At 41.2% G+C, this 26719-nt stretch overlaps 1 protein-coding gene across 1 annotated transcript in view; it reads right to left on the bottom strand.

Moving 5' to 3' along the window:
- Positions 1-26230, bottom strand: part of LOC308090082 (uncharacterized protein) — a 68381-nt gene extending 42151 nt beyond the window's left edge. The window contains exons 1-7 of the mRNA XM_080435110.1: positions 26169-26230; positions 18963-19104; positions 18433-18564; positions 10910-10972; positions 10633-10703; positions 4286-4451; positions 3574-3680 (exon numbers count right to left, since the gene is read on the bottom strand). Coding sequence (XP_080291236.1) covers positions 3574-3680; positions 4286-4451; positions 10633-10703; positions 10910-10972; positions 18433-18564; positions 18963-19103 — 680 coding nt within the window. The 5' untranslated portion in view covers position 19104; positions 26169-26230. The remainder of the gene's footprint in view (positions 1-3573; positions 3681-4285; positions 4452-10632; positions 10704-10909; positions 10973-18432; positions 18565-18962; positions 19105-26168) is intronic.
- Positions 26231-26719: the final 489 nt, after the last annotated feature.

Consider the following 26719-nt stretch of genomic DNA (forward strand, 5'->3'; position numbering starts at 1 on the left):
AACAACAACACACAACATGTTAACACACAACAACACAACATGTTAACACACAACAACATAACATGTTAACACACAACAACACAACATGTTAACACACAACAACACAACATGTTAACACACAACAACACAACATGTTAACACACAACCACACAACATGTTAACACACAACCACACAACATGTGTTAATAATACACAACAACACAACATGTTAACACACAACCACACAACATGTTAACACACAACCACACAACATGTTAACACACAACCACACAACGTGTTAACACACAACCACACAACATGTTAACACACAACCACACAACATGTTAACACACAACAACACAACATGTTAACACACAACCACACAACATGTTAACACACAACCACACAACATGTTAACACACAACCACACAACATGTTAACACACAACCACACAACATGTTAACACACAACACCACAACATGTTAACACACAACAACACAACATGTTAACACACAACATGTTAACACACAACAACACAACATGTTAACACACAACATGTTAACACACAACAACACAACATGTTAACACACAACAACACAACATGTTAACACACAACATGTTAACACACAACAACACAACATGTTAACACACAACCACACAACATGTTAACACACAACCACACAACATGTTAACACACAACATGTTAACACACAACCACACAACATGTTAACACACAACCACACAACATGTTAACACACAACCACACAACATGTTAACACACAACCACACAACATGTTAACACACAACACCACAACATGTTAACACACAACAACACAACATGTTAACACACAACACCACAACATGTTAACACACAACACCACAACATGTTAACACACAACAACACAACATGTTAACACACAACAACACAACATGTTAACACACAACCACACAACATGTTAACACACAACCACACAACATGTTAACACACAACCACACAACATGTTAACACACAACAACACAACATGTTAACACACAACCACACAACATGTTAACACACAACCACACAACATGTTAACACACAACAACACAACATGTTAACACACAACAACACAACATGTTAACACACAACCACACAACATGTTAACACACAACAACACAACATGTTAACACACAACAACACAACATGTTAACACACAACAACACAACATGTTAACACACAACCACACAACATGTTAACACACAACCACACAACATGTTAACACACAACCACACAACATGTTAACACACAACAACACAACATGTTAACACACAACCACACAACATGTTAACACACAACCACACAACATGTTAACACACAACAACACAACATGTTAACACACAACCACACAACATGTTAACACACAACCACACAACATGTGTTAATAATACACAACCACACACAACATGTGTTAATAGCAGAGCATGTGAGCGGGGAGGAGCTGGAGAGGAGCGGGGTGGTTTTTAACCGAGCAGGTTTATAAAAAGGCAGGCGCAGAACTCGGAGCGAGGACCGCCTGCCGCTCCAAGGCGCTCCGGTCGGGGGCCGCGTACCACATGTTTGAGCATGTGAGGGGTTTCGGCTGAATTAACCACACAGGCTGTGCGAGCCCCCCTCTCCAACGGCGTGGCGATTAATCATTAACCCACAGGACTGAACGTTGAACGGGTTTCCCAAAGCGATGTCAGGTCGTTAGTGATGAGCGGGCCGACCCGTAACCCACGGGTCCCGCGGGTCAACCCGCGCCGCGGGTGGTCGAGTCAGGATTTCAGAGGCAATTATGCGGGCTGCGGGTGAGCGGGTCAGCCGCTCTAACACGCAAAAAATAAATAAATCAGCTCTTGTTTTGTCTTTATTCCTAATAAGAATAAGAATAATAACAATAAAACAGTTTGAATACACTTGGGGTATACTTGAAGATTATTTTCTAACCTTCATGATTTTACAGAATTATAGGTAGGCCTACGACCCGCGGGGCGGGTTGAGCCATAGATTTATATATGGGTTCGCGGGGCGGGTTGAGGCGGGGCGGGTTCCGTGGCGGGGCGGGGGCGGGGCGGGTCATGAAAAAACCCGACCCGCACATCACTACATCGTCGTGCGTCGCTTACGCAGCTGCATAAGAGCCTGGTAAGCAGCTGCTTGGCAGCAAACCCGTTTCCCAAGAGCATTCTGAGCTACCTTCATTAGTAGCAGCTTATGTTGCTAAAATATCAGTGGTTCTCAAACTTTTTTCATGTCAAGGACCCCCAAAATGATATGCAACCCCCACCTCCCACCCCCTATCTAAAAATAATGTTGTTCCAGGGACCCCCAGAAGCAAAGATTTGAATAAAACATTTATATATATTCAAAGATTTGCACACATTTTCACAATTTTGTTTCAAAAATAGCAGATCTGAGTTTCTAGAGATAACTCATTAAACTGTCCTAGATGTAAAACTAACGAAGGAACATTTTTACACGTGTTTTGGCATTGTGAAAAATTAAAAGGCTTCTGGAATTTTGTTCACTCATTCACAAAAGCTGTATTAGAAACGGAATTTGACTTATCCCCATGTGTCTACTTACTAAATGAATTGCCTGAAAACCAGATGGATCCCAAAAAAATACAGATTGTTAATTATCATAACATACTTTGCCAAGAAATGTATTCTTCTATTATGGAAAAATGAGGCTTCACCCACTTTTAAGATGTTTCAGGATCAGATATCTCAACTTCTCCCACTAGAGAAATTGACCTTTGAAAAACAGGGCCGTGAACAGATGTTCCAAGAACTCTGGTACCCATTGATTTCCCAACTAAGCAGTGGGACTGCTGACTGATGTGGTTAATGATGGTGTGTGGACAGACTAAATGCCCACAATCGGTCTGCTTTTTGAAACAAGGTGTATATGATGAGTACTGACTGTCCATTTGCTGAGGTTGTTGTTGTTATTGTTATTATTGTTTATTTATTTTAAATGTTTCTTTATTATTACTGTTCTGTTTTTATTTGGTTTTGTTTGTCAGTGGGGGAGGGACAAAGGAATGGGATGATTGTGGTGTGCTGTGGGCAATATCTGCTGTATCCTGTTATTTCTCAAATAAAAAGAAGATACAAAAAAAAGAAAAAATAGCAGATCTGCTATTTTTGAATAGCCAAATAAATCTTAAAATGATAAAGATGCGTTCCCAGATTAAATGTGTTAATAAACACATTAAACACACCTACCTGTCAGTAGCAGTCTAAATGTGTTAATAAACACACCTACCTGTCAGTAGCAGTCTAAATGTGTTAATAAACACATTAAACACACACACACCTGTCAGTAGCAGTCTAAATGTGTTAATAAACACATTAAACACACACACACCTGTCAGTAACAGTCTAAATGTGTTAATAAACACATTAAACACACACACACCTGTCAGTAACAGTCTAAATGTGTTAATAAACACATTAAACACACACACACCTGTCAGTAGCAGTCTAAATGTGTTAATAAACACATTAAACACACCTACCTGTCAGTAGCAGTCTAAATGTGTTAATAAACACATTAAACACACACACCTGTCAGTAGCAGTCTTCACAGAGTGACAGTGTCTTCTCAGAGTCACCACAGTTCTCCACAGAACCATCAACCTGTTCTGTTCCTGATCCACATGACCTGAGAGACACTACACACACACACACACACACACACACACACACACACACACACACACACACACACACACACACACACACACACACACACACACACACACACACACACACACACACACACACACACACACACACACACACACACACACACACACACACACACACGTGAAAGGACCACAATGGCAATAAGTCACTGGCTTCATTGCGTTTTATCCTTTAGATAATAATGTGACACTGTGTGTGTATATATATATATATATATATGTATATATATATATATATATATATATATATATATATATATATATATATATATATATATATATATATATATATATATATTTGTTGTCGGGCAGAAACCTCTTATCTCCATATTCAAACTTTTTTGTCAATTAATGCCCCACAAAAGCATCAAAAGTACTTTTGCTGTTTTTGAATTTGAATTGAACAGTTGTGGACGCATGAGGTTTACACCTGACAGAGACAATATGTTGTTTTTATTTCTTTTTCAAATTAGTTTAAATCTTTATTCTTAATATTTGACTTTGATCTCTGTACATTAGTACACAGATCAAAGTCAAATATTAAGAATCCAAGTCAACCAATCAAAAACCACCTCCTTCTCTCTCTGCCAATCGGCCTCTTTCTGTACCGCCTCTTCCACAGCTCTGGTCCAATCATCTGTCAGTTTATGTAGGTCCTCCCCCAGGGCCTGGTTGGCCTGTCCTGATTGGCTGAGCTGCTCTCGGAGGAGGGCGTTCATCTCAGCCAATCCGCTCGCCCTGCGAGAGAACAGGAGAGAAAAATAAGTATTTCCACAGCCCTGGCTAGGAGTGGTGTGCGGGTCGGGTTTTTTCATGACCCGCCCGCCACGGAACCCAACCTGCCTCAACCCGCCCCACGACCCCATATATAAATCTATGTCTCAACCCGCCCCGTGACCCCATATATGTCTCATACCGCCCCGCGACCCCATATATAAATCTATGGCTCAACCCGCCCCGCGACCCGCAGTGGGAAAAAAACAGAAAATCATCATCATAATAGCTCAGATTTTATATAGCGCTCTTTTAAGTACCCAAAGTCGCTTTAAATGTCTACAGTAGCACAACATTGTCATGGGCTAAATAAACAAGCATGTTGTTCAAAATAGGGTTGTTGTTTTTTTGCGTGTGAGAGCGGTGAGAGTTGATTGTCATAGCACGATCAGCTGCAGAGCTGTGAAAACTTACTCATCAGAAGCTCTCACAACAGCTCTTGAGAAAGTGGATTGGTCAAATGTACTCGGTGGCTCCTCGGCTGAGGAGTCTTGGACTGGTTTCAAAACTGCTTTTGTGTCTGTTATTGATAGCCTAGCGCCCAAGAAGGTGGTGAGAGTCAGAGCCCGTACACAACCCTGGATGAATGGAGACATCCTAAATGCAATCAAACTCAGAAACAAAATGTACTCTGAGTTCAGGAAATGCAAAGATGTGCAACTACTTGAAAGATGCAGAAATCAACGAAATGTAGTAAACAAATTGGTCAAAACCGCCAAAAAGAATTTCTTAAATGAAAGCATTGAGGCAAACAAAAGCCACCCACAAAAGCTGTGGGAAGCGCTACAGAAATTGGGCTGCAACAACAAAATTCAAACCAAAGCTACAAACATCTGCATTATTTCAAGTGGCGTGCTCATTACCGACAAGCAAGCGGTAGCAAACTGTTTTAACAGCTTTTTTACCACCATTGCAACCCAGTTGGTAAGCAAACTTCCTCAGCATTCAGGTTTGTATGGCTCTGACCACATCCATGCTCACTATGTTAAACTAGGGGCTAAAAAAGACTCCTTTTCATTCAAACCAGTAAATGCTGAGGATGTGCAGAAAAAACTACTCGCCATCCAGCCAAACAAGGCCACCGGCCTTGACAATATCCCCACCAGATTCCTCAGAGACGCAGCTACTGCTATTGCCCCCATAGTAGCCCAAATCACAAACCTATTCATCAGCCAGTGTCACGTCCCACAGGATTTCAAGTTGGCAAGAGTAATCCCTCTGCATAAAAAAGGAAGCAAATTAGAACCTGGCAACTATAGGCCTGTTTCCATCCTTTGTTCCATCTCAAAGGTTGTAGAGCGATTAATTCAAGAACAAATCAACAGCTACCTCAGCGAGCATAAACTGTTGTTTGAATTCCAATCGGGCTTCAGAACCTCCCATTCCACTGACACATGCCTACTGTATCTGACCGACTACATCAAACGTGAGGTAGACGCGGGCAAATACTGCGGCATGGTCATGTTGGACCTCCAAAAAGCGTTCGACACTGTAAACCACTCAATTTTACTTGATAAGCTGAGGGCGATTGGTTTTGACTGCACATCACTAAACTGGATGAGATCTTACCTGGAGGGAAGAGAACAAGTGGTTGACATCAACGGAACCATGTCCTCATCCCTCCCGGTGAGCTGTGGGGTTCCTCAGGGCAGCATTCTAGGGCCGTTACTGTTTCTTCTATACATTAACGACATGAGTGCTGCCTGTAACTGCAAATTGTTCCTATTCGCTGATGACTCGGCACTCCTGATCTCGGGAGAGGACAAGTTACAAGTTGAGAAGGCGCTCAGCTCCGAACTCTCAAAAATCCGTACTTGGCTTACCGATAACAAACTGTCACTATACCTTGGGAAAACTGAATCCATTCTCTTTGGGACCAAACATTCCCTCAGACAGATGGATGTAAATGATTTCAAGGTCAAAGTCGATGACACAATTATCTCTAGCAAAGAAGAGATTACCTATTTGGGTTGTGTTATTGACAAATACCTGACAGGTGAAAGCATGGCTACAAAGGTGGTCAAAAGAGTAAACCAGAGAACCAAATTTATGGGCAGAGTTTCCTCTTTTGTCAACCCTCAGGCCCTCAGGACCCTCTCTGGGGCCCTGATTCAACCACTTTTTGACTATGCTTGCACCTCCTGGTACTCCAACACCTCAGTGTCACTGAAGACTAAGCTTCAAACCTCCCAAAACAAACTGATTCGGCTACTCCTCGGATTGGGGCCCATGACCCACCTTTCTCCCACCCATTTTGCCAGCCTAGGCTGGCTCAGGGTGGAAGACAGGGTTAAACAACTAAAAATGGGACTGGCCTTCAAAATTGTAAATGCAAATTTGCCCGATATGCCCCCTATTCCCGCATATCTGAGTAAATACCTCCAAAAGGTTAGCGACACCCACAGTCACAATACCAGAGGGAGCGTTAACAACAATTTGGTACCACCCACCCATAAATCAAACATGGGCAAATTCTCCTTCTACAGCACTGCCACCCAGGATTGGAATAGTCTAACTCCATCCCTCAAAAAATGCAGTTCGCTGGGCTCATTTAAAAGAGCCTTAAAAAATCACCTTTCAGGAGGCCAAAGGTGGAGGTAGTACCATTTCCCGTTAGACAGCAGACCCCCCCCCCCTGTTCTTGTACATTTATTTTTCCCTCTTTTTTTTTTGTTGTACATAGTGTTATCCTCCGGCCCCCGGCGTCTTGGTGGAGCTAACCACGGCAACCTCAAGCCGCTGAGCCGGGCGGCTCGTGCGGCTGATGCCCCGGTGTTCGCTACAACCAGATGCGCTTTGCTAAATGCGAGATCGATCAGGAATAAGACCTTTATCCTGAAGGATTTGTTCTCCTCACACACGTTGGATCTCCTGTTTCTGACGGAGACCTGGATGCAGCCGGGTGAGTCTGCTGCCTTCACCGATCTATTACCTCCTGACTGTACTGTTATAAACTCTCCTAGGATGACAGGCCACGCAGGAGGAATAGCAACTATCTTTAAAAATAGTCTTTATTGTAAGCCTTTGGCACCGCTGTCGTTTTCTTCTTTTGAATTGAGTTTGTTTGAGCTGCGCCGCTCCGACCCGGTTCTCTGTGCGGTAATTTACCGCCCGCCGAAATACAATAAGGACTTTTCTAAGGAACTATCTGACTTCTTGGCCAGTGTACGGATTAAGTACAACAAACTGCTAATTGTTGGGGACACGAATGTCCATGTTTGTTGTGTCTCTAAACCAATGTCTAAAGACTTCTTGGATGTACTCGATGCCTTTGACCTTGTTCAGCACGTCACTGAGCCTACACATGAACTTGGGCACACGCTAGATCTGGTCATTTCTCATGCTTTGCCTATTTCTAATGTCCAGGTCTGTGCTCCAGTTGGCTCGGATCATTTCCCTGTCACATTCGACTTTGTACTCCCCTGTGACACGTTTAACGCTTGCGTTCCCGCACGCCAGCGCCGTGTGTTGAAACCCGCCACTGCTGTACTCTTTTCTTCTGCTTTTACTAGTGCAGCTCAGGCTGTAAATGGTTTAGATATCGTCTTAGACACTGATCAATTGACAAGCTCTTTTCTATCCACCTGTACTGGCATTCTCGACACTGTTGCGCCGTTTAAAGCCATGCGCCCCAGACCCAGGTCGGAGCCTTGGCTAAACGAGACAACTCACGCCGCCAGGAGAGAGTGTCGGAAGGCTGAGCGCAGGTGGAGGAAAGACAGGCTCCATGTGTCACATGATATTCTAAAAGAGTGTTGGAAAAACTATCAGAGCACTGTCAAAGCTGAAAAAACAAGGCATTTCTCTGATATTATTTCTAAAAATGTGGATAAACCACGTGTTCTTTTTAAAACTATTGACCAGCTGTTAAATCCTCCTCAACCTACTTGTCTGGAGGCATCTTCTGAGGTCTGTGAGGATTTTCTCTGCTTTTTTGTAGATAAGGTCACAACCATCAGAGCACACATCTCCCCCCCTGCCCTAGACCCCTCTCTGGCTGTCACCTGCACAACTGTCTTTAATCATTTCAATCCTGTGTCATTTTCTAAACTCAGTGAACTGGTCATGCAACTCAAAACCTCATCCTGCCCCACTGATGCTATCCCCACGCACCTCTTTAAGGAGGTCTGGGAGTCCATTGGGCCTAGTGTCCACAACATCATAAATAGCAGTCTGGCCTCAGGTGTTGTACCAATATACTTTAAAACAGCAGTTGTGACACCACTAATCAAAAAACCCAGTCTCGATACCTCTGTCTTGGCAAACTACAGACCAATTTCAAAGCTTCCTTTCATTTCAAAAATCCTCGAGAAAACTGTTTTATTTCAATTACAGTCCTTCCTGCAGGAACACAATATTTTTGATGTCTTCCAATCTGGATTTAAAGCATTTCACAGTACCGAGTCAGCGTTGTTGAGGGTATTCAATGATGTGCTATTGACCACTGACAAAGGTAACTCTGTTATTTTGCTACTCCTTGACTTGACCTCTGCTTTTGACACTCTGGATCACAAGACTCTAATCTCCCGGTTGGAGCAGTGTGTTGGTGTCACAGACACGGCCCTAGACTGGTTTAGGTCTTATCTATCCGAGAGATGTTTCTCAGTCAAATTTGGAGATTTTGTGTCATCCTCCACGCCCCTGTCCTCCGGAGTCCCCCAGGGCTCGATCCTTGGACCTATACTGTTCTCCCTTTACCTTCTCCCCCTGGGACTAATTTTTAAGAAGCATGGCATCTCATACCATCTCTATGCAGATGATTCTCAAATCTACATGCCCTTAAAGAAGGAAAGTAACAGCTCCCTGACACCACTTCTAGATTGTCTCAATGATGTTAAAACCTGGATGGCTTTTAACTTTCTAAGTGTCAACGAAAAAAAGACAGAGGTCATAGTGTTTGGGCCTAGTGGTCCTGGCATTATACCCACCAATCTTGGCCCCCTACAGTCTTATGTGAAACCTGTTGTCTCCAACCTTGGAGTCAAATTTGACAATCTGCTCAAATTGGATAAACAGGTTAATGCTGTGGTCAGCTCCAGCTTCTACCATCTGAGACTGCTTGCCCGAATTAAATCAGTTCTGTCCTTCAATGATTTTGAGCGAGTCATTCACGCCTTTATTTCCACACGTCTGGACTACTGTAACGCGCTATATGTCGGGCTAAATCAAGCCTCCTTGGCACGCCTGCAGCTAGTCCAAAATTCTGCGGCACGCCTCCTGACAGGAACCAGTAAGCGTGAGCACATTACGCCCGTGCTGGCCTCACTCCACTGGCTACCTGTTCGCTTCAGAATTGATTTTAAAATGTTATTGTTTGTTTTTAAATCCCTGAATGGCTTGGCACCTCAGTACCTCTCTGACCTCATAAAGGTCTATACCCCCCCAAGGTCACTGCGGTCTGCTGGCCAGCTAAGTCTGGAGGTCACAGTAAGGACCAAATTAAAGACCAGAGGCGACCGAGCCTTTGCTGCCATAGCCCCCACCCTATGGAATGCGCTCCCCCCCATGTTAAAAGGGCCCCCACCATTGAGACTTTTAAATCTCGGCTTAAGACACACCTTGGCATTTTAACCCCGCTTGAGAGTTTTCTGTGGTTTATGTCTTATTTGTTTTCTGTGTTTTTGATGGTGTTTTCTGTGTTTTTAGCATATTTTAGCTTGTTTTTGCATGATTTTCTGTACAGCACTTTGTAAACCCTTAACCCTGGTTGTGAAATGTGCTATACAAATAAAGTGGATTGGATTGGATTGGATTGTTATATATATATTTTTTGTCTGTTTATTTTGTAATGATATTTGAACTGTGGTGCCACTATATATGCCTATGAATTAAATACCAAGGCCCTCATTGGAAACAAGTCCGCAAGGACTTTTATGAACGGACCTGTTAGACAAAGTATTTTAAATGTAACTGTGCTGTTTTACATTTTTTGCCTAATAAAATATTCAATCAATCAATGATTGAATATTTACCCGCTCACCCGCAGCCGGCATAATTGCCTCTGAAATCCTGACTAGACCACCCACGCTGGGGGTTGACCCGCGGGTTACGGGTCGGCCCGCTCATTACTACTGGCTAGGCAACCCAACCTGGTGGAGATATGCGCTCTGAGGAGTGTACTGTTTGTTGTAGATGGTAAACTGACCGCTGCTGTTCCTCCTCCAGCCTGATGAGGGCGCTCTCCAGAGCGTTGCTGTGCTCATCTCTGATCAGACGCTACAACACAGCACATTAACACATGCACATTATAAGTGTGTAGGATAGGTGTGTGCTATGTTAATGAATTGAATACATACATAGGACCACAATGGAAACAAGTCCCCAGGACTATTCTTTAATAGTCCTTGATGTCTGACTGTACCTCGTTGCTGTTTACAATTCTGACTATTAAAGTATTCAATCAATCAATCAATCAAACTCACCTCTCTCTCCTGGGCCTGTAGGTGGCGCTCTAGACCCTGACACTGATCTCTGTACTCCAACAGCTGATGACAACAACACAACACCAACACAACACCAACACAACACCAACACAACACCAACACAACAACACAACACAACAACACAACAATAAGCATTCACAATCATGTGAAAACCATGTGTCAACAATCTGTCCCAAAAGTTCAGTTCAGTCAGACAACTCTTAGATTGGATTAGAATATATATTTATTAGCAATATATATTTGCAAGCTTGAGCATGGTATAGAAACAAGAGGAAGCATAGTTTGGCGTCAGGCCTCTGAATCCATTCATTCCCTGTAAGGATAACATTTTAATGAATGTTACATGCCAATTAGCATTTACAGGGAATGAATTAAACCCCCATGGGGATCTAGAAACAGAGCCTACAGGTGGATGCCGGGGAGGCGGGTGGGATGACTTTCATGGGCAGCAGCAGGTAAGCAGCGAGCAGCGGTAGCAGATCTCAGCAATAGCAGCAGCAGCAGCAGCAGTGACACACGTCAGCTTAGCAAGACAGGGAAGCCAGAGTGAGCAGGTAACAGAGCAGTACCTATAACCACCCGATCAGGAGGAAAAGTGCATGTGACCTAGTCACCTGATCGGTTGCCCCAATCCCTTGAGTTGCCTGGCCTGAACTAGCTCCATAAACTGCGCCTCATTTCAGTCAGACAACTCTTAGATTGGATTAGAATATATATTTATTAGCAATATATATTTGCAAGCTTGAGCATGGTATAGAAACAAGAGGAAGCATAGTTTGGCGTCAGGCCTCTGAATCCATTCATTCCCTGTAAGGATAACATTTTAATGAATGTTACATGCCAATTAGCATTTACAGGGAATGAATTAAACCCCCAAAACAGCAAGAACCCCCAAAACTGCTTGGGAGCACAGAGCCTGACGCCGGACCAACCATCTGTGAGAATGGTGGAGCTCCATAACTTGATTCTTACTAACATGGTAGTGTTCCTCAACATTAAATTTTTTAGGTTTACTTAAACAAATGCTGCATGCATCCATGTGTTCAACAAGCCTGATGAATCCAGGTACCTGCTGATCCCTGAATTCAGGAGTCCTAGACGATATCCTAATATGGAGTCCACAGCTGTGCCGCACCAAATCGGATTCGAAGAGGACATTCTATATTTATTTCTTTTTCAAAGAAATCTGCTATATATATACACATATATATATAAATGAGTCATCCTATGATGAATGATAACTATTGTTTATCATCCATAATAAATAAAGTGTACTGACTATGTGTGTAAAGACGTGCTATCTTTACTTAACATCTGAATCAGTACTATATATATATATAATATATTAGCCTGACTGTATAGTCATAAATAGCCCAACATTTTTAAAACCCAACATATTAAATAGCCCAACATTTTAACGCCATGAAGTCACCAATAACTAAATCCCCAGCAATCCACCCGAGTTGTAATTAAAGCGAGCAGCATTTATTGAATTAGCGATAGACCAGCGAGAGCGCTCATACTCATGAGCTTTTAGCCTGCAGAATGTCATCCTTATTAACCAATATCTACGTAAGCTCCTGAGGACCATTGCCCTATAGATTTAAGAGAAGCGGAAGGACAAGCAGCGCTGCAGGTGTTGCTACACCAATACGGAGGATGGAGAAAGCCCACAGCTTGAGCAGATCTCGCAGCTTTGCAGTGAACCAGTTCAAGTTTAGGCCTACAGATGGAGAGACAAACACAATGTTATTGCAATTCTGGATTAGCCCGGCCATCCTATGACCAATTTAACCCATTTTGGGTTCATGTTGCCATTTACCGTATAGCAACATGCATTTTATATATATATATATTTTTTTAACTATTTGAAGTTTCCAGAACTTAGTCAGATTTAGAAGGAGATTTTAGAATCGGCCTCGGTCTAAATTGGTTAAACGCCATGTGGCGCATATTAGCAACATAGCAGTTGATGCAGAAAAATACGGTATACAAGCTTAAATTATAGCTTGCAGAGCTTGACGCAGATTATTAGACATGTGAATAATATTAACTAACGCCGATATCCCTCTCCATCCATAGCCTAATATATTTAGCACGAAATGCCATCTGTTGCAAGTCTGGATCGGCCCAACAGAGCCAGACGGTTGGCAGAATTGATTTAGCAGAGTTTTAACAGCAAGCTAGGCAGCTCAGTAGATGATGCAGCATAGGTGCCGAGAAGACATTGAGAAGCCCACATCTCAAGCGCTCTCTCACGCTGCCTTGAGAGCCTTGTGCTAGCCCGCACAGTAGATGATGCAGCATAGTGTTGAGAACATTGAGAAGCCCACATCTCAAGCAGCTCTCTCACGCTGCCTTGAGAGCTCACAGTGCCGCCAAGAGCGTAGGTAGCTCAACCTGGAATCTAGAACCAGAAGCAGAATTATCCTTGCAATTACCATGGTAAGCCACCCTGGACGAGATGACGCCGTTATAAACCGCTGGGACAGGAATTTACTTCCTGAAGCCACTCACACATCCCCGGTGAAGCGTGCGTGCTTCACTTGTGGATGTGTGGGGACGCATGCTGCACGTCAATGTGCGAGAGTGGCCTCAAATCCTGACACAGTCAGTCGCACACCGCAAACTGCTGGTTGCGCTGCAACACTCGACACCAGTGATGAACACACCGTGATATGGTGCTAAATATGCCGTGAGCATCCCACTCGGCGGATACAGCAGCGCCTTTTATACGGGGACAAATACTTCCAGTCACCCAGCTTTTGATAAGCATGAGACAAGCAAAGAGCCCATCAACATAGTGTAACTATTGATAACAGGAGCAGCCAGCATCGGAGTCCCTCTTTTATCCGTCCAGCGAGATATGTCGCGGCAAAATATTATTATATTTTTAATTTTATTTAATTGGTGCACACCAGCCAACATGGACAAATGACTGATATCTTGACTCTACTGAAGCCCCACTATCTATCCTGTTGCAAACTTTACTTCTGAACTCTTGATGCTCCTAACATGACAACATCACTTGGCAACCAACTTTTCTATATACCATGACCCTCCCATATGGAAGCAAGCATGCCGTGTTTAGCTTGTGCTACGACAATCCAGAGCTATCTACATAAGCATGCAGAGTTAGCTTGTGCTACAACCAATTTGATAGCTTTACGCATGGGAAGCAAAACATGCTGTGTTTAGCTTGTGCTACCAACAATCCAAGCTTCCACATGAGAAGCAAACATGCTGAATTAGCTTGTGCTACGAACAATCCAAGCTTCCACGTGGGAAGCAAACCATGCTATGCTAGCCTGTGCTACAAACGATCCAGAGCTATCCACGTAGCAAGGCATGCTGAGATAGCTTGTGCTAAGACAATTCAAGCTTCCACGTAGGAAGCAAACCATGCTATGCTAGCCTGTGCTACAAACAATCCAGAGCTATCCACGTAGCAAGGCATGCTGAGATAGCTTTTGCTAACAATTCGGCCTCCACGTAGGCAAACATGCTGTGCTAGCCTGTGCTATAACAAATCTAAAGCTTCCACATAAGAAGCAAACATGCTGACTAGCCTGTGCTACAACAATCTAAAGCTTCCGTACAAGAAGCAACATGCTGTGCTAGCCTGTGCTACGACAATCTAAAGCTTCCACAAGAAGCAAACGTACTGTGTTAGCCTGTGCTACAACAACTCTACCATGCCATTTTTCCTACTCTGCAATTAGATACCAGTTATAGCTATACAAGAGGTAAATAACTATAGCCACCATCGGCACATGGAGATAAATCATCCCTACCCCTATTATCTGTCCATAAATAAATAATACGATATAATGCCAGTCTGCACAACTACAGACTGCTTTAAGCATAGAATGAGCTATGCACATCCTTACAACATACTCGCAGCCTTCTGATTAAAATACTGCTAAATGATGATTGAATCCGAACGGACCCGTAACCTATAATATTTAACACCAACTAGACTTGCACATTATTAATCCTACACTGATACTTGCATGCATTATTGCTGCTTTACTCACATTTGCAAATCGCAAGTAAGTTCATAACATTAATACTTTTATAAATATAATACTTTAATTGCTGTGGCTTACTATAATTACTTACCATCTTATGCCATTCAGCCTGATTGAAATGTATTTTACCACGCAGACTACATAAAATGATAAATATAGAGACTACAATTCCCAGTTTACACCAGAAAATCAACCAATCATAGAGTAGACAGCTGAACACGGAACAAAGCTTACCCTTTTATCCCATAACGTAATAGTTCATTCATTCCAGCCCAGCGCCGAAACAGAACATCCTATAGATTCATGGTAAATCATTATCAATGAGTTCTAGCAGCTGAACATTAACATTTAAGCTGCAGTGCGAACCTACTCTTGAACACTATCTCACAAGTTAGTTTCTCATCTCTCATCCGCCTGGGTAGAGATGTGTTCGGTCATCAACTATAAGCCTCAAATACAACATCTGGTGGACAAGCTCTTCAGAATAAGAGTACCGTCTAAAGAAGCCACTGAACTATCCATAAATATATTAAACTATAAATTAAGCAAGATGCAGCCAACTGAGCACATCCGTGTTTTAACCAGTACATAAGATATTAATCTGAACATTAGAGCCAGAACAAGCAAAGCAACTCACAAAAGTGACGCCATGCCTTTTCTATCTCTCTCCCTCTCTCCCTGCACCGCGAACGCCATCCATTCCTCTGTGATCGACAGATTGGTGTTGCCATCTCTTGAGAGAAAAGCAAGCAGCCAGGTCTAGAAACCCAAATCTTGAGATAAAGTGAACTCCATTGAACAAATACACGCTAAACTGGGGACCATAACAGAACCCCGAGCCCATCGTTACTTACGATAAGAAACATAGCAATTTAAGCAACACTGTTGGTGAACTACCGTTAAACCAGTGCCATAAAGAGAGTTCTGACACTAGCGTCGACTCCCATTGAAAGAATGGAATGCGGAAGTGCTCCGTCTAACTCAATGAGGCAGTCCCATTGTTTGGAACTATAACCGGAATGCGGAAGTGCTCCGTCTAACTCAATGTTTGGAACTAAGCCCAAGGAGCCCGCTTTGCGGTGGAATCAAGCGTGTCGTTACTCTATTTCTATACTCTAGTTGACCATACTGATATCGATCAAATGACGAACGCTACTGCTTTTGAGCTGAGCGTTTAGCAAGAAATTTAGCCATAATTTAATTTAGTTTTTTACTTAAGTAAAGAAAGTAATACCACGATTAGTAGCACGCAGCTGAGTAGCTATGATTACAACCATCAACCAAGGAACAACGACGCCGTATGACCACCTACATGAACAATATGAGACTATTCATGGTCAGCAGCATACATATGTACCCAGCTGTTTTTTTTTTTTGGACTACCAGCCGGGAACTAGGCGCCGCTGATCGGACGCAGAGTCGATCTCTTTGGCCGGGGGACCCGGGATGCCCCCAGGGGGAAGGGTCGCGATCCCGGTGTCCGGAATTTCCTCCGCACCCCGTTCGCTCCCCGTGTCCGTGGAGGAGGAGGACATGGCGAGGAGTACGAACGACCAGGAGATGATGAGTATATGACTTTCATGGGCAGCAGCAGGTAAGCAGCGAGCAGCGGTAGCAGATCTCAGCAAGCAGCAGCAGCAGCAGTGACACACGTCAGCTTAGCAAGACAGGGAAGCCAGAGTGAGCAGGTAACAGAGCAGTACCTATAACCACCCGATCAGGAGGAAAAGTGCATGTGACCTAGTCACCTGATCGGTTGCCCCAATCCCTTGAGTTGCCTGGCCTGAACTAGCTCCATAAACTGCGCCTCATTAAAAACACTTTTACATGAACCCATTCAATCTGGGAACGCATCTGTGTCCTTTTTTTTATTTATTTGGCTATTAAAAAATCACACCCAGTGTGAAGTGGGCGGTGTGGTCATCACAGTGGTCATCATAGTGTGTGTGTTATTAATGTCATCATGTGTCTCGCTAGCCAATCACAGTGCTGAATAGAGTCAGCCAATAGAGTCAGCCAATCACAGTACAGCTAACTGGGCCAGCTGGGCCAATCACAGTGCGGGAAACTAATACTAATGAGATGTCCCAACCCCACTTATAGGGGCGGCTACACCGCCCAAAAATAGCAGATCTACAAGCTCACAGCGCCACACTATGAGCTTGTAGATCTGCTGTTTTTGAAAAATCCTGAACATTTTTGCGAATCTTTGAATACATATATATATATTTTTTAAAGCGAAGATTTGTAAATGAAATCTTTGCTCCTGGGGGGTCCCTGGGGGGTCCCTGGGGGGTCCATTGGACGAAACATTTTACAAATGTTTGCTTTAAAAATATATATATTCAAAGATTTGCACAAATTATCACGATTTTTCAAAAATAGCAGATCATACATACTATTTTTGAATAGCCAAAGAAATCTAAAAATGACACACAGATGCGTTAAACAAAGTGTTTTTCCTCCCTTCATGTGGATCATATGTATAATATAATATAATAATATAATATATAATATATAATATATAATATATAATATATAATATATAATATAATAATATGTATAATAATATGTTCCTCTTAGTGTCTCAGTCAGAGTCTCTGACCATAAGACTAATATCTCCCCCAGCCAAGGGGGGGGGATTCCCCTTTAGGCTAGTGGTTAAGATGTTGGCTTTCCACGGGGGAGACCCGTATACAGTTTAGGTTCGATTCCTGGGTGTTACATCTGTGCTTTCTCTGGGGAGCTGAGCTGAGCTGAGGATTTTACCATAGTTTTAAAAAAAAAGTTTGTGATACGTTGTTTTTCCGACTCTGTATTTGTGTAATGATGATTTTGAACTGTTTTGTGCTATTTTATGTGTTTATGAATTGAATACAAGGACTATCGTGATATATTGTTGGTGAAATTTCATGCAATATATCGCGATATATCAAATATCGTGATATTATTGTTATCGAGGGCCCTTACACCCCTAACACACACACCCCTAACACACACACCCCTAACACACACACACCCCTAACACACACACCCCTAACACACACACACCCCTAACACACACACCCCTAACACACACACACCCCTAACACACACACCCCTAACACACACACACCCCTAACACACACACCCCTAACACACACACACCCCTAACACACACACCCCTAACACACACACCCCTAACACACACACACCCCCCTAACACACACACACACCCCTAACACACACACCCCTAACACACACACCCCTAACACACACACCCCTAACACACACACACCCCTAACACACACACCCCTAACACACACACACACCCCTAACACACACACCCCTAACACACACACACACCCCTAACACACACACCCCTAACACACACACCCCTAACACACACACCCCTAACACACACACACCCCTAACACACACACCCCTAACACACACACACCCCTAACACACACACACCTAACACACACGTACCTTGCTCTGCAGTGTGTGGACGAGCAGGGCCTGGCGAGCCTCTCTCTCTCTGCCCTCCCTGACCTTCCTCCTCCAGGCTGACTGTTCACTGTCCGCCCGCAGAGAGACCAACGGATCTACTGTCTGCTTCAGCTGACACACACACACACACACACACACACACACACACACACACACACACACACACACACACACACACACACACACACACACACACACACACACACACACACACACACACACACACACACACACACACACACACACACACACACACACACACACACACACACACCATTTTTTGGGCAGATATACAATGAAAATCATAGCAGCTGTCTGTCTGCTTCAAATAACTTTAAAGACACAAGGAAATAATAATCATTTGGTATAGAGTAGGGAGACAGACAGACAGACAGACAGACAGACAGAGAGACAGACAGACAGACAGACAGACAGACAGACAGACAGACAGACAGACAGACAGACAGACAGACAGACAGACAGACAGACAGACAGACAGGTGTTCTTACCCTATCAGAGAGAGCCTGGGCCCGTGACTCCGCCTCCTGTCTCTCTGCGTGGCTCTCCGCCAGCTCGTCCTGCAGCCGGGACACTTCCTGTCGGAGCTCCGCCCTCTCCTCCTGCAGGCCAATCAGCAGCTGCGACTCCATCCTGTCAGGAAGTTATAAAAAAGGTGCATGGTGATTGGTCCATCCCATATAGACATATCTGGCTCTAAGGCGTCTGTAGTAGCCAATCTACAAGCTCACAAATCGCGAGGCGTTGTGAGCTTGTAGATCTGCTATTTTCACTATTTTGTGCGACACTCTTGTATGATGGAGCAGAGCATTAATTTATGGACAAACATTAAAGGCATTCAGTTTTACAACACATTAAAAGTCTTTGTCATGGTTCTTCAAACGTGTATAAAAAGTTTTAACTGAAAGTTCCACTCCAGTGAGCCATTGCAGGTGTTTTTCTCTCACATTTATAAAGCCTTTTCATAAATTCAACCCAGACCACAGAAAATCCACTGAATGTTCAAAGTTCAGTTTTTTGGGGTGTAATTAAGGTCATAAAACCTCCCAAAAAAACATACAAAATTAAAAAAGTTAAAATGAATGTCATAGAACCTTTAGAAGTTGAAACATGAAGATAAAAGGTTTCTGCCAGACAGAGGATTTCTTTTCAACTCAAATCTAAAATGACAAAGAGATTCTTTCCCGGATTGAATGGGTTAAATGGGCTGATTTAAGGCTCAATTACACAAAGTATTTTCAGACGGGGTCAATCTGGGGGTCCTTGATGAAGACGTTGTATAATAACTCATATAAATGGGTCAATCTGGGGGTCCTTGATGAAGACGTTGTATAATAACTCATATAAATGGGTCAATCTGGGGGTCCTTGATGAAGACGTTGTATAATAACTCATATAAATGGGTCAATGTGGGGGTCCTTGATGAAGAACTTGTATAATAACTCATATAAATGGGTCAATCTGGGGGTCCTTGATGAAGAACTTGTATAATAACTCATATAAATGGGTCAATCTGGGGGTCCTTGATGAAGAACTTGTATAATAACTCATATAAATGGGTCAATCTGGGGGTCCTTGATGAAGACGTTGTATAATAACTCATATAAATGGGTCAATCTGGGGGTCCTTGATGAAGAACTTGTATAATAACTCATATAAATGGGTCAATCTGGGGGTCCTTGATGAAGAACTTGTATAATAACTCATATAAATGGGTCAATCTGGGGGTCCTTGATGAAGAACTTGTATAATAACTCATATAAATGGGTCAATCTGGGGGTCCTTGATGAAGACGTTGTATAATAACTCATATAAATGGGTCAGTCTGGGGGTCCTTGATGAAGAACTTGTATAATAACTCATATAAATGGGTCAATCTGGGGGTCCTTGATGAAGAACTTGTATAATAACTCATATAAATGGGTCAATCTGGGGGTCCTTGATGAAGACGTTGTATAATAACTCATATAAATGGGTCAATGTGGGGGTCCTTGATGAAGAACTTGTATAATAACTCATATAAATGGGTCAGTCTGGGGGTCCTTGATGAAGAACTTGTATAATAACTCATATAAATGGGTCAATCTGGGGGTCCTTGATGAAGACGTTGTATAATAACTCATATAAATGGGTCAATCTGGGGGTCCTTGATGAAGAACTTGTATAATAACTCATATAAATGGGTCAATCTGGGGGTCCTTGATGAAGAACTTGTATAATAACTCATATAAATGGGTCAATCTGGGGGTCCTTGATGAAGAACTTGTATAATAACTCATATAAATGGGTCAGTCTGGGGGTCCTTGATGAAGACGTTGTATAATAACTCATATAAATGGGTCAGTCTGGGGGTCCTTGATGAAGAACTTGTATAATAACTCATATAAATGGGTCAGTCTGGGGGTCCTTGATGAAGAACTTGTATAATAACTCATATAAATGGGTCAGTCTGGGGGTCCTTGATGAAGAACTTGTATAATAACTCATATAAATGGGTCAGTCTGGGGGTCCTTGATGAAGAACTTGTATAATAACTCATATAAATGGGTCAGTCTGGGGGTCCTTGATGAAGAACTTGTATAATAACTCATATAAATGGGTCAGTCTGGGGGTCCTTGATGAAGACGTTGTATAATAACTCATATAAATGGGTCAATCTGGGGGTCCTTGATGAAGAACTTGTATAATAACTCATATAAATGGGTCAGTCTGGGGGTCCTTGATGAAGAACTTGTATAATAACTCATATAAATGGGTCAGTCTGGGGGTCCTTGATGAAGAACTTGTATAATAACTCATATAAATGGGTCAATCTGGGGGTCCTTGATGAAGAACTTGTATAATAACTCATATAAATGGGTCAGTCTGGGGGTCCTTGATGAAAAACTTGTATAATAACTCATATAAATGGGTCAATCTGGGGGTCCTTGATGAAGAACTTGTATAATAACTCATATAAATGGGTCAGTCTGGGGGTCCTTGATGAAGAACTTGTATAATAACTCATATAAATGGGTCAGTCTGGGGGTCCTTGATGAAGAACTTGTATAATAACTCATATAAATGGGTCAATCTGGGGGTCCTTGATGAAGAACTTGTATAATAACTCATATAAATGGGTCAATCTGGGGGTCCTTGATGAAGAACTTGTATAATAACTCATATAAATGGGTCAGTCTGGGGGTCCTTGATGAAGACGTTGTATAATAACTCATATAAATGGGTCAGTCTGGGGGTCCTTGATGAAGAACTTGTATAATAACTCATATAAATGGGTCAGTCTGGGGGTCCTTGATGAAGAACTTGTATAATAACTCATATAAATGGGTCAGTCTGGGGGTCCTTGATGAAGAACTTGTATAATAACTCATATAAATGGGTCAGTCTGGGGGTCCTTGATGAAGAACTTGTATAATAACTCATATAAATGGGTCAGTCTGGGGGTCCTTGATGAAGAACTTGTATAATAACTCATATAAATGGGTCAGTCTGGGGGTCCTTGATGAAGACGTTGTATAATAACTCATATAAATGGGTCAATCTGGGGGTCCTTGATGAAGAACTTGTATAATAACTCATATAAATGGGTCAGTCTGGGGGTCCTTGATGAAGAACTTGTATAATAACTCATATAAATGGGTCAGTCTGGGGGTCCTTGATGAAGAACTTGTATAATAACTCATATAAATGGGTCAATCTGGGGGTCCTTGATGAAGAACTTGTATAATAACTCATATAAATGGGTCAGTCTGGGGGTCCTTGATGAAAAACTTGTATAATAACTCATATAAATGGGTCAATCTGGGGGTCCTTGATGAAGAACTTGTATAATAACTCATATAAATGGGTCAGTCTGGGGGTCCTTGATGAAGAACTTGTATAATAACTCATATAAATGGGTCAATCTGGGGGTCCTTGATGAAGAACTTGTATAATAACTCATATAAATGGGTCAGTCTGGGGGTCCTTGATGAAAAACTTGTATAATAACTCATATAAATGGGTCAGTCTGGGGGTCCTTGATGAAGAACTTGTATAATAACTCATATAAATGGGTCAGTCTGGGGGTCCTTGATGAAAAACTTGTATAATAACTCATATAAATGGGTTGCCAGCAGTGTTGCCAGATTCTGTGAGAGAAACAAGCAACCAAGTCTAGGAAAACCAGCCCAAAAGAAGCGACTATGGGCCACATGAGCACACCACAACATATACATCAGCTATTTGAAAATAGCAGATCTACAAGCTCACAACGCGTCGCATTGTGAGCTTGTAGATCTGCTATTTTCAAATACAATCTTGCGGGGAAATTATAATAAGCAGATGATCTGGAAAAGCGATCTTCCATTTAAAGGCCATGGGGGGGGGGTTTGATTAGCCCAGGTTAAATAAACTGTTATTATTGTTTTTAGGGACACATGACACTACTAATCATATACTGTGTCTGAATGGAAAAGCTTTTTGTTTGTGATAATAAACAAAGAAGCCTAATAATGATCATATGTTAAAACAAAGACAACGATTCAAATACAACGTAATCGTATCGGCATCGGGACGATCTTGAGGATCGAATCTAGGATCGGAAGTTCTGAACCCAATATTTGGGAATTTTCCTGTTAATGTCGTTGTGTCATCACTTCCTATTGTCCTTGTTTATCCTGTATCCTGTATGAATTCTCTCTCCTGGTTGGATGACATTGGTATCCTGACCTGAAATTGCATGTTCTGTTTAATAAAGAGCTGGAGAGACATGGAGACTCCTGTTACTAACACTCTATATTATAGACCCTCCAGAAAAATGCGGGAAAAAAACCTTGATTATGCGGCAATATTGAAATATGTGAAAAGTTGCGAAATATGCCGAAATATGCGATGCGATGCACATATTATGCGATGCGATGCGCATATTATGCGATGCGCTGGCGGACTTTTTGAAAAAACATTATCCCCGCATAATTATGCGCCATTTTGCTGATTATGCAGTAAATTATGCGATCGCATAATCGCATTTTTCTGGAGGGTCTATGTATTATAGCAATGCTTACTATCACAATATAGAGCAGTGGAGCTAAAATAGGGGTCCTTGATGGGGTCTCCAAGCAAAATGTAATTTAATATCCCATCAAAATCACTTTAACCACTTTAACCCTACAGTATATATACATCAGCTATTTCATTGAATGTAGACGATCTGTTAGAGCTTGTAGATCTATTTTCAAAATAAATCTCAACATAGTTTCAGATGGGGGTCCGGTCATATTAATGTGGGGGTCCTTGACATGAAAAAGTTGAAGCGCCACTGATAATAGCAACATTCTGTTAGGATTTAGAAAACATTGTTAAGAGATGTATTTGGCCACGGACCCCCATCTCACAATGTTTAGTTACAGGGACCCCCATCTCACAATGTTTAGTTACAGGGACCCCCATCTCACAATGTTTAGTTACAGGGACCCCCAGAAGCAAAGATCTGAGTTACAAATGTGTTTTTTTTACATATACGTAGTTTAATACAATCAGATTATATATAAAAAGACTTTTCTGTTTGTATGAATGTGCTGTTAAGGGTTGGTGTTGCATCTCTAGATGTCAGATAGCATTATAGCATCTAAAGAGTTGCTTGGGGCTACAGTTTATTAGCCTATAGTAAATGGATTTATTTTAAGCTGATTTAAATGACAGTTATATATAACTCTAAAGCTGCTGCTCTGAGCTAATAATAATAATAATAATAATAATAATAATAATAATAATAATAATAATAATAATAATAATAATAATCATCATCATCATCATCAGTGACTGTTTGCCAACATCTTTTTATTTTCGTTAATATTAAAAGTCAATAATAAATAAATACATTAACTCACTCCCAATATTGTTGCTTCAAGTATTCCTCTCAATGCTTAAAGTAACTAAAGGCCAGAACAATACAAATATGGAATAGTTGTGTAAATGATTTAAAAATGTGTAATTCTATCTGCAAATTTAAGAAAAATGTATACAATTGATTTGGTAATGAATAATAATAATAATAATAATAATAATAATAATAATAATAATAATAATAATAATAATAATAATAATAATAAATAATAATAATAATAATATACGTTACTATAACAATAATATGTAATTATCAATGTAATTATTCAAATTGTAGAAAGGTTGTCTTTGTTTCAATTGATTGATTATTCTGCAATAGTTGTTTTCTGTTTTATAAAGCTTATTTAAAGCAAGAAGGGTATAAGGCACTATAAGCTGTAGCCCTGAAACATGACAGTCATGTCATGACAGTCATGGAGCAACTTATAGCTGGTTTCAGCATTTTCTCCATCTACAACCAGTACATCTACATAAACGTTCATATTTCAAATATAACGTGCTGACCTCATGGCCAAGGATGTAACAATTATATACGGGCTATCAGAAAGTACCCGTATAGTCAGTATTGTTCAATAAAAAGCATATTAATCCGATCAGTGGCCATTTTTATAAGCTTCCCTTCATAGGCCTTCAATGACAAACCCCTATCGGTTGGGAGGTGTACTGCACTCTGATATACATTAGAACTCTATGAGCAAATGGCCGCCGATAAGATTAAAATGCTTTTTATTGAACAATACAGAAGATACAGGTACTTCTGAGGGCCCGTACACAATGTTTACATCTATAGCCATGAGGTAAAACACTTTATATTTAAAATATGAACGTTTATGTAGATGTACGGGTTGTAAATGGAGAAAGTTCAAACACCAGGTACAAGTTGCTCCATGACGCTCATCATGTGAACCATGGCTACTAAGATAAAGCTTTTCGGTCTATTAACAGCAGTCAGTCTGTCTTATATATATATATATATATATGTATTATATGTATTATATGTATTATAATAGCAGTCAGTCTGTCTGAGGCTGCTTTAGCTTTTCTGTTTTAATTGTTTTAGTGTTTTATTGTATGTAATATAATATATATGTATTATATGGCTTATGTTATGACCGAAATAAACCTTTTTTTTTTTATTTACCAGACTTTCACTTGTAACAGAGTATCTCTACACTCAGTGGTGTAAAGTAACTAAGTACATTTACTCAAGTACTGTACTTAAGTACAATTTTGAGGAATTTGTACTTTACTTGAGTATTTCCAATTTCCAGTACTTTTACTTCTACTCCACTACATCTCAGAGGCAAATATTGTACTTTTACTCCACTACATTTATTTAGAAACATTAGTTACTAGTTACTTTTAAGATATAAATTATGATATTATGAAACATACATTAACCACTTTAGCCCTATTTTATACCTAGGCTATTTGAAAATAGCAGATCTACAAGCTCACAACGATCTTGTAGATCTGCTATTTTCAAATATTTTTGTACTTTTACTTTTGGTACTTTAAGTACATTTTGATGCCAATACTTTTGTACTTTTACTCAAGTAAATTTGGAATTCTGGACTTTTACTTGTAACAGAGTATTTATATATTGCATTATTGGTACTTTTACTTAAGTAAAGAATTGGAGTACTTTTTCCACCACTGAGTATTGATATTTTTACTTAAGTAAAAGATAGGAGTACTTTTTCCACCACTGGTTTCCTGCAGACAGAGATTCAGATTCAGTTATAAATATAATCAGTTTATAATCTTTATCTTATTACCGTTTATAATGAGATTAAAAAAACGTCTCTTACCTTAATGTTTGTTCTGATCCATTTAAACATTAAAAACATATGATTCTGCACCGTTTACACTTAAATAAGCCTCTTTAAAGTATAAACATTAAAGGCTTTATAATGAGATAAATATCAATAAAAACATTGTTGTGACTTTCATTCAAAACGAGCAGAGTTCACCTCTGACCTCTGACGTCTGCAGACTGACGACTCTGCTGTAAAGAGCAAACCCACAGCTCCTCTCACAGCAGAGCGGCTCCACTGCGCCCCCGTGTGGCCGGAGAGGAGAACACACACACGAAACACTGCAGTGGTGGAAAAAGTACTCAAATTCTCTACTTAAGTAAAAGTACCAATACTGCAATATAAAAATACTCTGTTACAAGTAAAAGTCCAGAATTCAAAATTTACTTGAGTAAAAGTACAAAAGTATTGGCATCAAAATGTACTTAAAGTACCAAAAGTAAAACTACTAAATATTTGAAAATAGCAGATCTACAAGGTCACAACGCGTCGCGATGCGACGCGTTGTGAGCTTGTAGATCGGCTATTTTCAAATAGCCTATGTA

The sequence above is a fragment of the Gymnoscopelus braueri genome (assembly GCF_963280865.1).
Source record: "Gymnoscopelus braueri genome assembly, chromosome: 8".
NCBI classification, from domain to species: domain Eukaryota; kingdom Metazoa; phylum Chordata; class Actinopteri; order Myctophiformes; family Myctophidae; genus Gymnoscopelus; species Gymnoscopelus braueri.